General features: G+C 50.0%; 1 protein-coding gene across 1 annotated transcript in view; it reads left to right on the top strand.

The window, feature by feature from the left end:
• The window catches only part of cacna1c (calcium channel, voltage-dependent, L type, alpha 1C subunit), a 90,421-nt gene that overhangs the window by 34,179 nt on the left and 44,925 nt on the right, over nt 1-11,317 (top strand). The window contains 9 exon segments of the mRNA XM_062483648.1: nt 3,715-3,839; nt 4,576-4,736; nt 4,739-4,757; nt 4,921-5,027; nt 5,029-5,095; nt 5,098-5,111; nt 7,105-7,205; nt 8,383-8,385; nt 10,291-10,463. Coding sequence (XP_062339632.1) covers nt 3,715-3,839; nt 4,576-4,736; nt 4,739-4,757; nt 4,921-5,027; nt 5,029-5,095; nt 5,098-5,111; nt 7,105-7,205; nt 8,383-8,385; nt 10,291-10,463 — 770 coding nt within the window.

Here is an 11,317-nt window from a genome sequence, read left to right as displayed (position 1 = left end):
AAACTGGCCAGCAATGCCACAACTAGTCACCCTCTCTCATCTGGATCACACACCCTCCTCTCATCCCCCTTTCTCTCCTCTTCTCTTCTCTCCTTCCCTTCCCTTCCCTCCTACTCCTCTCCTCTTTTTCCCTCGCCTCCCCTCTCCTTTACTACATTTTTTCTTAGTCTTTCGACTTTCCTATCCTCATTTGTCTTTGTGTGTGTGTCTGTGTGTGTGTCTGTGCATGTGTGTCTCTTTGTGTGTGTGTGTGTGTGTGTGTGTGTGCGTGCGTGTGCGGTGCGTGTGTGTGGCGTGTGTGTGTCTGTGCGTGTTGCCTTGTCTGAGGGGACATAAACCAGTGTGACACCGTCGTTATTGTTTACCGGTAAAGTGACCCGTCTACCGGCAGCCCATCGTTTCCTTCTACTGAACACTGATGAAGGAAAGCACACACGCCTACACACAAGCCAGGTACACACACACAGACACACACTCACTTTAGCCGCCACAGAGGAGACACGGGGCTTGGTGATGCGTGCCACACAGGGGACTCAGAGACAGAGGACAGAGAAGGAGCACTCAAGTGTGTTAAATTATCCAAAGAAATCGTCAACAAACAAAAACCCAAATTGTCAATTGAAATGCTACTGTTGGACAGAAATACTTTTGCTCTCACTTAGCTCTCACTTTGCCTCTCTCTCTCTCTCTCTCCCTCTCTCTCTCTCTCTCTCTCTCTATTTTCTCCACCATGTGGAGCGGGGGGTTGATTAGCAAACGAGTCGCAGCTTGAAAGTGCCTGTCCCCAGCCTGGCCGTGAGGCGGCCTGGGCTGCTAACCCTGGTGCTGGGAGCGCTGGGCAGGCTCTGGGAGCGCTGGGCAGGCTCTGAATCTCTGGAGATGTGGCATTCCACACACACACGTACAGGCGCACACACACACACATGACCGTTACTCTTCATCCTGATCTTTCAGATGGATTTCAAATCTAAAGAAGATGGAACATTAGACAGGGATTGCTTCTCTCACCATTTGTGTGCCGTTCTATTCTTGTGTTCTGGCAAGGCCTTGGCCTCATTGCTATCCTCCTGGTCCCCATTGACAGCCTCTGTCAGTGTGACAGTCGTGCTGAGATGAGCTGTGCGTTCCATATTGAAAGAGAAGGCGGGGGCAGCCATGATGGCTCTTATAGACTGGTGTTCGAATGCAAATCACGTTCATCACAGGCCATGATCGCTCTGGAGAAACATAGGACAGCTTTTATGAGACGGAGAACACGATCAGGATGGGGGGGGGGGGGGGGGTGATGGTCAGGCTGGTCTTTGAAGTTCTTTCCAGCTGTCGTTCACCAATCTCTTCACTTTTTCTGTTTCTCTCCGTCCCCTCTCAATCCTCTTTCGTGTGTCCCCTTTGCACAGACAAGGAATTTGCTTTGGCAGAAGGTGCATACAATAAACATATACCTAAAATTTAAATATGTGGACTATCTATACTAAGGTACATAAACTAGCAGTACTAAGTGGGATTAGAATAGAATTAAATATACAATAAAATAAAATATAAGTTGCCGTAAATTACAATAGAAAAATTACAAAAATACAAATATTACAACAACAAAAAAAGGTCTCTCTCCTCTTGCTCTCTCGATCGCCCTCCCTCTCTCATACTCTCTCTGTCTCTCTCCTCTTGCTATCTCCCCACTTCCTCCATCATTCCGCTGTCTTTCTCTCTCTGCTTGAACTCTCTCTCCTTCTCTTTCCCCATTTCGGGAGGGCGGATGGAGTCGCGGACCGAAAGTGTGTTATCGTCTTATCAGTGTTTGTACAGGAAGTGTGTGCACAAGACGTGTGTGTGTGTGTGTACGTGCCAGAGTACATACAGGAAGTGTGTGTACAGGAAGTGTGCGTATATGTACAGTGTCACTCTCAGGTGGATTGATGAGGCTGTAAGACGTTGGACAGATGGCAGCACCATTAGAGGATGAGAGGACTCCTGTACTGCTGAGCGCACACACACGCGCACACACACACACACTCACCTTGATGAATCAACATAATTGCTGCTTGTGCTTCTGTTCCCATCCTACACATCTGATCTGTAGTACGTTGTACCTGTGTGTGTGTGTGTGTGTGTGTGTGTGTGTGTGTGTGTGTGTGTGTGTGTTGTGTGTGTGTGTGTGTGTGTGTGTGTGTTATGGAAATTAGGGCCAGTCATTCCTTGTGGGTGCTTTCCATATGTATGAGTGTGTACCTGCTGTCTGACCAACTGTAGGCATGCCCTTCATCTCTGGACACACACACACACAACCTTGTGCACACATATACACACACCCATCACGGAGGCAGTAAGCACATATGTTCTGACTGTTTCTGGAGGGAAACATGTCAAACACTAAGTAACAGGATAAGAAGAGTGAGGAGTTTTTGTGAAAGAGGTGTGTGTGTGTGTGTCTGTGTGTGTGTACGTGTATATACATGTGTGTGTGTGTGTCATCCCAGCAGTCTCAGCCTTCAGAGATGAATACATCCCTCCTGCCATCCTTTTATCCCTCCCTCTCTATATGCATCTCTTTCTCTCTTTCTCTCTCCTTCCTCACTTCAATCCTTTTTTCTTATTCCTTCCCTCTCTCCGCCCCTCTCTTTCTCTCTCTCTCTCTCTCTCTCTCTCTCTCTCTCTCTCTCTCTCTCTCTCTCTCTCTCTCTCTCTCTCTCTCTCTCTCTCTCTCTCTCTCTCTCTCTCTCTCTCTCTCTCTCTCTCTCTCTCTCTCTGAGGGAGTAATTGGGTTGTGATTCTCTCTTCTACTAATGTTCAGACGCTGAGTGGTCAGGTGGCTGAAGACAGAGAAGTGGAGAGAGAGGGGGGAGATGTTTTTGATGAGAAGCATTCTTTTAAAGTAGTCATTCCATCTGTGCTAATTGATAATTCTCCGTATCTAATGCGCTGCTGGCCGGCCTTTGAGCCGAGCTCTTTACAGAATGTTTTTGTGCTAGGGAGGGATGGAGAGGGAGAGGGAGAGGGAGAGGGAGAGGGAGGGAGGGAGGGAGGGGGAGAGAGAGGGAGGGGGAGAGAGAGAGAGAGAGAGAGAGAGAGAGAGAGAGAGAGAGAGAGAGAGAGAGAGAGAGAGAGGAGAGAGAGAGAGAGAGAGAGAGAAGAGGGGGAGAGGGGGAGAGGGGGAGAGGGAGAGGGAGAGGGAGAGGGAGAGGGGAGAGGGAGAGGGAGAGGGAGAGGGAGAGGGAGAGGGAGAGGGAGAGGGAGAGGGAGAGGGAGAGGGAGAGGGAGAGGGAGAGAGAGAGAGAGAGAGAGAGAGAGAGAGAGAGAGAGAGAGAGAGAGAGAGAGAGAGAGAGAGAGAGAGAGAGAGAGAGAGAGAGAGAGAGATGAGGATGAGAGAGAGAGAGAGAGAGAGATGGATGAGAGAGAGAGAGAGAGAGAGAGAGAGACCGCAAGAAGAGACCGCAAGAAGAGAAAGGAGGGACAGGAGAGAGGAGAGAGAGAAGGGGGGAGAGAGAGAAAGGTTAAACTGGGTATATCCAGAAGTCATCCACTTGAAGTCCATTCACTGGTTCTTAGTCACTTTTACTCTCGACTCAGCGAGGATGGTGAATATGACGACGAAGCTGATGATGACATTGACGCTGGTGAAACTGTAATGATGAACAAACTGTTGTCTTTCTCGCTCCACCTCTCTCGCCCCTCTCCCTACACCCCCACCCACCTCCCAACCCCATGCCCCGCAGGCTGTTCAGCGCCATCCTGGAGCAGGCCACTAAGGGGGACGGGGGGACCCCCATCGGGGGGAAGGCAGCCGGCTTCGACGTCAAGGCTCTCCGGGCCTTCAGAGTGCTGCGACCCCCACACAGAGGCACACACACACAGGTAAAAACACACGCACACAGGCATAAACGCACACACATACACACACACACAAATACACAGTGGAAAGGGGATTGGGGAGATTGTTCACGGATGGAGTAATCCATCTAGTGTTGTGTGTGTGCGTGCGAGTGTGATAGAAACTCCCATCCCAAGGGAGCAGCTGGTGATATATATCTGGTGGGATTGTGAGGAAATAGAATAAGAGATTAGTATCAGGACCTCTCCTCTCCTACTCTCCTCTCATCTCTGCTCTCCTCAGCATCTCCTGCTCTCCGCTCATCTCCTGCTCTCGCCTCTCCTCCTCTCGATCCTTCCTCTCCTCCTCTCATCTCCTGCTCTCCTCCTCTTCTCTGCCTCCTGGCTCTCTCTCTCATCTCCTCCTCTCCTACTCTCCTCTTGCTCTCATCTCCTGCTCTCCTCCTCTCCTCTCCTCCTCTCCTCTCCTCCTCTCATCTCCTGCTCTCCTCCTCTTCTCTCCTCCTGCTCTCCTCTCATCATCTCCTCCTCTCCTCTCCTCCTGCTCTCCTCCTCTCCTCTCCTCCTCTCCTCTCCTCCTGCTCTCCTCTCATCTCCTGTTCTCCTCCTCTCCTCTCCTACTCTCCTCTCCTCCTCCTCTCATCTCCTGTTCTCCTCTCCTACTCTCCTCTCCTCCTCCTCTCCTCTCCTCCTCTCCTCTCATCTCCTGCTCTCCTCCTCTCCTATCCTGTGTGTGTGTTCTCAAGTTTGTCCTCTCTCCACAGGTCTCCAGGTGGTGTTGAACTCCATCATCAAGGCCATGGTGCCCCTGCTCCACATCGCCCTGCTCGTCCTCTTCGTCATCATCATCTATGCCATCATCGGCCTGGAGCTCTTCATGGGCAAGATGCACAGGACCTGCTTCTACATCAGAAAGAGGGCCACATGGGTGGGCAACACACATGCACGCAAAGCACACCCACACTCCACACACATACAAGCACACACGGGTACGTGCACACACATGTACTGTACTGGCCACTTACAGGCACACGTACTGCACACACACTCAAATACAGTAAAAACACAGATTTGGTTGTGTGTGTGTCCAGGTCCTATTGCAGACAAAAAGCCGGCGCCGTGCGCTCCTAACGGACGGCACTGCTCGGAGAACAGCACCGAGTGCAGCACGGGCTGGGAGGGGCCCAACGACGGCATCAACCAACTTCGACAACTTTGCGTTCGCCATGCTGACGGTGTTCCAGTGCATCACCATGGAGGGCTGGACCGAGTCCTCTACTGGGTGAGTCGCCTGCCTGCCACAACCATAAAGGAGCATTTCACTCAAAATCGTTTTGGAATTTGTATTATATTTTCTTTATATATTTTTTTTTCTGGAAAGAGAGAGAAATTTGATGGACATATTCAAAACTAAGAGGGAAGATTTGGAGTGAAATGTCCCTTCGGCTATCAGTGCCTCATAAGTGCTAGGTTGCTGTTCGGGAACATGTGGATACATTTTCCCGATGGGGGGTCAGATGGGCTGAGCGGTTAGGGAGTCCGGCTATTAATCAGAAGGTTGCCGGTCCGATTCCCGGCCGTGGCAAAATGACGTGTCCTTGGGAAAGGCACTTCACCCTACTTGCCTCGGGGAGAATGTCCCTGTACTTCCTGTAAGTCGCTCTGGATAACAGCGTCTGCTAAATGAACTAAATGTAAATGATACATCAGGATAACAACATTACTAGAAACCCAATCCTGATTGTGCATCTCGAACAGTGATTTCGACAGTGACACACACACAAAGCAATAGAAGAGCTACTGTTTCCTCCACTCAGGCTCTGTGATTTGTGTGTGTGATGCGATACATGTGTGTCATGATCACACAGGAAGGTCAAGAGCCCATTTCCTGTTTGGGCTAGATGAGGACAGCCAATTAGAGAGCTGATAACAGATATGGATGAGGCGGTGTGTGAGGCTTGTGCCATTAGCCGCACTGCTCTCTCTCTCTCACACACACACACACACACACACACACAGAACCATACAGTCAATACCACAGTGAAACACTTTGTTCCTATGTATCACACATCTACTCTTTTCCCTCACACACACACACACACACACATGCTCTCATATTCCCCTTCCCACACACTCACTCTCTCTCACACACACACTATCACACACTCGGACACCTGAGGACATGACAGATAATCAACAACAGCTTGGCTGTTTAAAAACATCACAGAATGTACTCTGTAACCGAAGACTGGGAACAAAACTGGACGTGTCTGGAATCTGAAGGTTCTCGTTTAGAGGATATATAAACACGCACATGCACATAAACACACACACACACAGGTGCACACACACATACACACCGATTCCCTAACCCGCTCAGCCATATGACCCACGAGTACTACTATCTAATATATACAGAGAAGCTTTAACCTGTCGATTAACTCTCACACTCACACAAAAGTCACACACATTAATGTAAAGTAGCTGAGAAGGCACTTCTGCGGCACTGGTAGATTCCGTCGATAGCAATCTGTTGTAATGCTGTCTGTATCTGAGTCTGTCTGTCTGTGTGTGTGTGCGACTGCGTGTCTGTCGGTCTGTGTCTTCATGTATGTCTGTCTGTGTTTGTCTGTGTGTGTGTGGTGTGTGGTTTTTGTGTGATGTGTGTGTTTGTGTAAAGTGGGAGGCTTACTGGCTCCACACCCCTCTCTGTCTCTGCCTCGGCCTCTCTAGCTGGATCACACACACACACACACACAGACATGGAGAGACATAGATCGACAGACACACAGGAACACACAGACACACTCATTTATTACTACACAAATATCCTCTTTGTTTACAATAATATTGCAATGTGGCTATGAAGGACAAATGGATACTTGGCACACACACACAGACACAGACTAGCCACTTTGTGCCACTTAACTCTCAAGCATGCGGTCAAGGCCCTTATGAAGGGTGCGATGGATGCTGCAAGGTAGAAATACTTGATATTAGCGTTCTAATAGCCACAAAAATATCCACTATTTACACAAATACACACTCACACCCTTGCGCACATACACACACACACACACCAACACACAGACATCCTTCTGGCTTTGCCACTGTCTGCCACCGCTCTTTTCTAACAACTGTATCACTTAATCTACTTGTTTGCTTTTTCCTCTCCTTTAATCCCCCCTGTCCTTCTCCTCTCCTGCTCTCCTGTCACCCCCCCCCTCCCCCTCTCTCTCCTACCCCCCCCCCCCCCACCACCTCTCCATCTGCAGATGCAGGATGCTATGGGCTATGAGCTGCCCTGGGTCTATTTTGTCAGTCTGGTCATTTTTGGATCCTTTTTCGTTCTAAATCTGGTTCTGGGGGTGTTGAGGCGGGTAAGAGTGTATGTGTGTGTGTGTGTGTGTTTGTGTGTGTGTTTCCTATGTTGGACAAACAAACAACAAGACTCAAGGGGCAAGATAAGGATAAGGGTTAGGAACAGTACCGTATGTTAATGCCAGTTGCACCCCTCCCTTCATCCCTCCATCCCTCCTCTGTCCATCTGCATTATGTTGATTCAGCCCAGAGTCCCTGTTGGGGGGGAAGTGATGTCACTTCCTTTTTAGAGCGAGCAGTTGTCTCCCTCTACCCTGGTGACTTCTAAGATAACTAGACTTTTATAGGCTGGCTCTCTCCCTCACCTTCCTTCACTTGACTTCTTTTTCTTTCACTCTCTGTCTCCTGTCTCTCTCCTGTCTTACTCTCTCCTATTTCTCCTCACCTTCCCCATCTCTCGCTCTAATCTATCCCCCCTCCGCCCCCTCTCTCTCTCTTCCTCCCCCCCTCTCTCTCCCTCTTTCTCTCTTTCCCACCACCTCTCTCTCCTCTCTCCCTATCCCCCTCCCGTTCTCTGTCTGTTGCTACTCTTTCTCTCTCTTCCCTTCTTTCCCCTCCTCCTCACCAGAACAGTCAGGGTTAGGGTAAGCTAGGGCCAAGCTGCCTCAAACCAGGTGATCTAGGACACTTGTCCTCTCTCTGGGATGCTTTCTTCTCCCGCTCTGAGACGGCAGCCCAGCAGGCCTGGTTCCTGCGGAGGGGGGCAACAGCAGCAGGTGGTCCGTGTTCTGTTTTTACCCTGCCCGCCTGCAGACTCAGGGCTGAGCGGGGGGAATTCATTATTCATACCCCAAGTTGACTCTCAGGTGGAAAAACCCACTTCCTGTTTGTTTTTTTGGCAGAATGTTGTCTGAGTTTCTGGGCAACCAGGCAGAAAGCAAGGTTATTACTGGACAGATGGGTGGAGAACTGCAGTAGAGGAAAAAAGATACAGGGCTGTCTAGTCCAGTTGAGCCCAGCAGAGTCTTGTTGCTTGCTAGTCCAGGTTGTTTGCTAACTTTCCCCACTCCTCCCCCCTCTCCTCTCCTGCTCCTCCTCCTGCCCCCTCCTACCCCCATCCTCTCCCCAGGTTAATGATGCTGTAGGGAATGGCTGGCCCTGGTTGTATTTTGTCACCCTAATCATCATAGGGTCATTCTTTGTGCTTAACTTGGTTCTGGAGCGTGCTGAAGTGGGTAAGAACCAGGGGTCAAGGGTCACTAAGGTCACCGAGCTTCCCTCTCTCAGCCTCCTCCTTCTCTCTCCCTCTTTCTCCTCTCTCCATCTCTACCTCCCTCTCTCCATCTCTTTCCTTCCTCCTCTTCTTCACATCTCTCTATCTTTGTTCTCCTCCTCCTCCTATCTCCATTTCTTCCTCTCCTCTACCTGTACCTCAGTTATAAACTTTCTTTGTTGAGTCTTTTTCTGGGCGAGTGAAAGCGTCTCTACATCACAGAGAAAGGTTACTCCAACTCAGAGGCATTCTTCCCCTAATCCAGGCCTAGACTTTCTGCCGATGTCACACTGAGTCAGTTCCTCTATGGGCCAGCACCCTTTAGTCAAGTTGATAGTCAAGTTGAGCTTTACAGCAGGAGCCTGGTGCCTGTCTGGTGCCTGTCTGGTGCCGCACCGTGTCTCACTGTGGGTGTCCTTCTGCATCTCCTCGTCTCTGTCACTGTTGTCTCGCATGCTCATACACGCCATCAGAATGATGACACCTCTCTCACTGGCCAGCTGGCGTGGTGACAGAGGTGGAGCATGAGAGAAAGATAGAGAGAGGGACAGGGAGAGGGAGAGGGAGAGGGAGATGGAGAGGGAGAGGGAGAGGGAGAGGGAGAGGGAGAGGGAAAGGGAAAGGGAGAGGGAGAGGGAATAACGTAGAGATACCAAGAGGGAAAGACAATAAAGTAACCAGTACTTGAGCACAGGAGAGCCATCACCCAGATGAAGGGCCTGGTTCCACATGAGGGCAGATGCTGGATGCGTTATCGGATGACAGGCCTCATATGTAGAGTCTGTGTCACTGGAAGTGGCCTGTAGGAGTTCAGACAGATCGGGATGAAAGGAGGGAGCTGCAGTGAGCTGGGCAGGATGTGCACCAGTGCTGACTTGGACTGGATCACTTGGACTTACAGCCAAGGGCCGGCAGCAACGGACCCAGCTAATGATGGAGTGTGTGTGTGTGTGTGTGTTTGGATGTTTTGCGGTGGGCACAAGGGAGTGATGAAATTACAGCCCAGTATTGTTGATCACACACATACACACACACATTGATTTCTTCAAGTACCGACCAGGGAGGTAGTTTGTAGGCTCTGTTCCAACATTGTGAGGAATGGAGGGCACATAGACATTTACACACATTCACACACACACGTACAATCCACACACCTGCTTCTTTGAAGTCATTTCATAATATTGCATCATTTGAATGTGTTCTGTCATGAAGTGTTTGTGCTTTCCTGTTACTGTGACTGTTTCCTCTAATGCATGTGAGCTCTGCTCCTCCTCTCCCTCGCATCTCCGTGATGAAGACTAACACTGTGTAACCACTGTTCTCTCTCGGGTCTGCCTGTCTGCCTGTCTGCCTGTTTCTTTCTCTTTCTCGCACTTTCGCTCTCTTTCTCTCTTGCTGTCCTCGCTCTCTCCCTTTCTTGCTCTCTCTCTTGTTTTCTCTCTCTCTCTCTTGCTCTCTCTCTCTCAAGTTATCTGTCTTGCTCTCTATGATGAATTGATTATCAAGATGATCAAATTGCTTCTATGGGTTTTCAGATTCTCTCTCTCCTTCTCGTTCTCTCCCCCCTTTTTGTCCCTCTGTTTCTGTCCATCCCTCTCCTCTTCTGTCTCGCCATCCCCCCTATTCAATTGCTCCATCCCCCCTTCTTCAATCCCTCCATCTTTCTCCATCACAACATCCCCCCTACATCCATCTTTTTCTCTCTCTACCTTTCAACCTCAATCTTTCAACTTCAATATCCACCATCCTTCCCTTTCTCCCTCCTTCCCTCTCTCATTCCCTCTCTCACCTTCTACTTCCCTCCCATCCACCACCCCTCCACTCTACCATACCGCCATCCCTCCGTTCGGTCCCTCCCTCCCTCCAGAGAGTTCTCCAAGGAGCGTGAGAAGGCGAAGGCGCGCGGAGACTTCCAGAAGCTGCGGGAGAAGCAGCAGCTGGAGGAAGACCTGAAGGGCTACCTGGACTGGATCACCCAGGCAGAGGACATCGACCCGGAGAACGAGGAGGAGGGTCTGGATGACGACAAGCCACGCAACCGTGAGTACTGGTGAAGGGGAGGGGGGGCACTGGGGGAGGGGCACTGAGGGAGGGGGAGGACGTGAGGCTGGGGGTGGGGTGGGGTGGCTGGGGGGAGAGGAGAACTGGGGAATGGGAGGAAGGGGGTAGTTCCTGGAGGATGGAAGGGTACTATGTTGGTTGTGTGTCTATGTCAATGTGTGTTGTGAGGGTGGAGATTGGTGTGGGGGTGTGTCTGCTGGTGTGTGTATGTCTGTCCTGCCAGTTTATATATGTGTGTCTGGACCTTCTGTGTGTGTGTGTGTGTGTGTGTGTGTGTCTGTACCATCTGTGTGTGTGTGTGTGTGTGTGTGTGTGTGTGTGTGTCTGTACCATCTGTGTGTGTGTGTGTGTGCATGTATGTGTCTGTACCGTGTGTGTGTGTGTGTGACCAGGAGTAGCCAAAGATCAATAGCTCCAGTTATCAGTCCTGTCAGTCACAGCCATTGTCCCTGAATCATCTCCCCATCTCAGAGCTCACCTCACAGACTAGCCTTCTGTTCAGGGTAGCCTGCAGCTAATGCTAACATGTTCATGCTAATACACCATGCTAACACACTTGTGCTCACTAATTATATCATGCTAGCACACTTATTTTAACATGCTAATGGTTACTCTATCACCAGTCCCAGACTGCCCATAAGAGTTACTGTACACACAACTTTTACATTTTCTTAATTTAGCAGACAACTTACAAAAGTGAGTGTAGAAGGTTAATCAAGCACACAATCAAGGATATAAAGTATTTCATTGGTCAGAGTCAAGGAACGGTCTGTATTTACCAGCACAGTACAAAGTAAGTGTTACTTGCATTTTCAGCCACATTTGGGACCCCA

The sequence above is a fragment of the Osmerus eperlanus genome, chromosome 17 (genome assembly GCF_963692335.1).
Source record: "Osmerus eperlanus chromosome 17, fOsmEpe2.1, whole genome shotgun sequence".
NCBI lineage: Eukaryota > Metazoa > Chordata > Actinopteri > Osmeriformes > Osmeridae > Osmerus > Osmerus eperlanus.
This window is presented reverse-complemented; position numbering and strand designations above follow the sequence as displayed.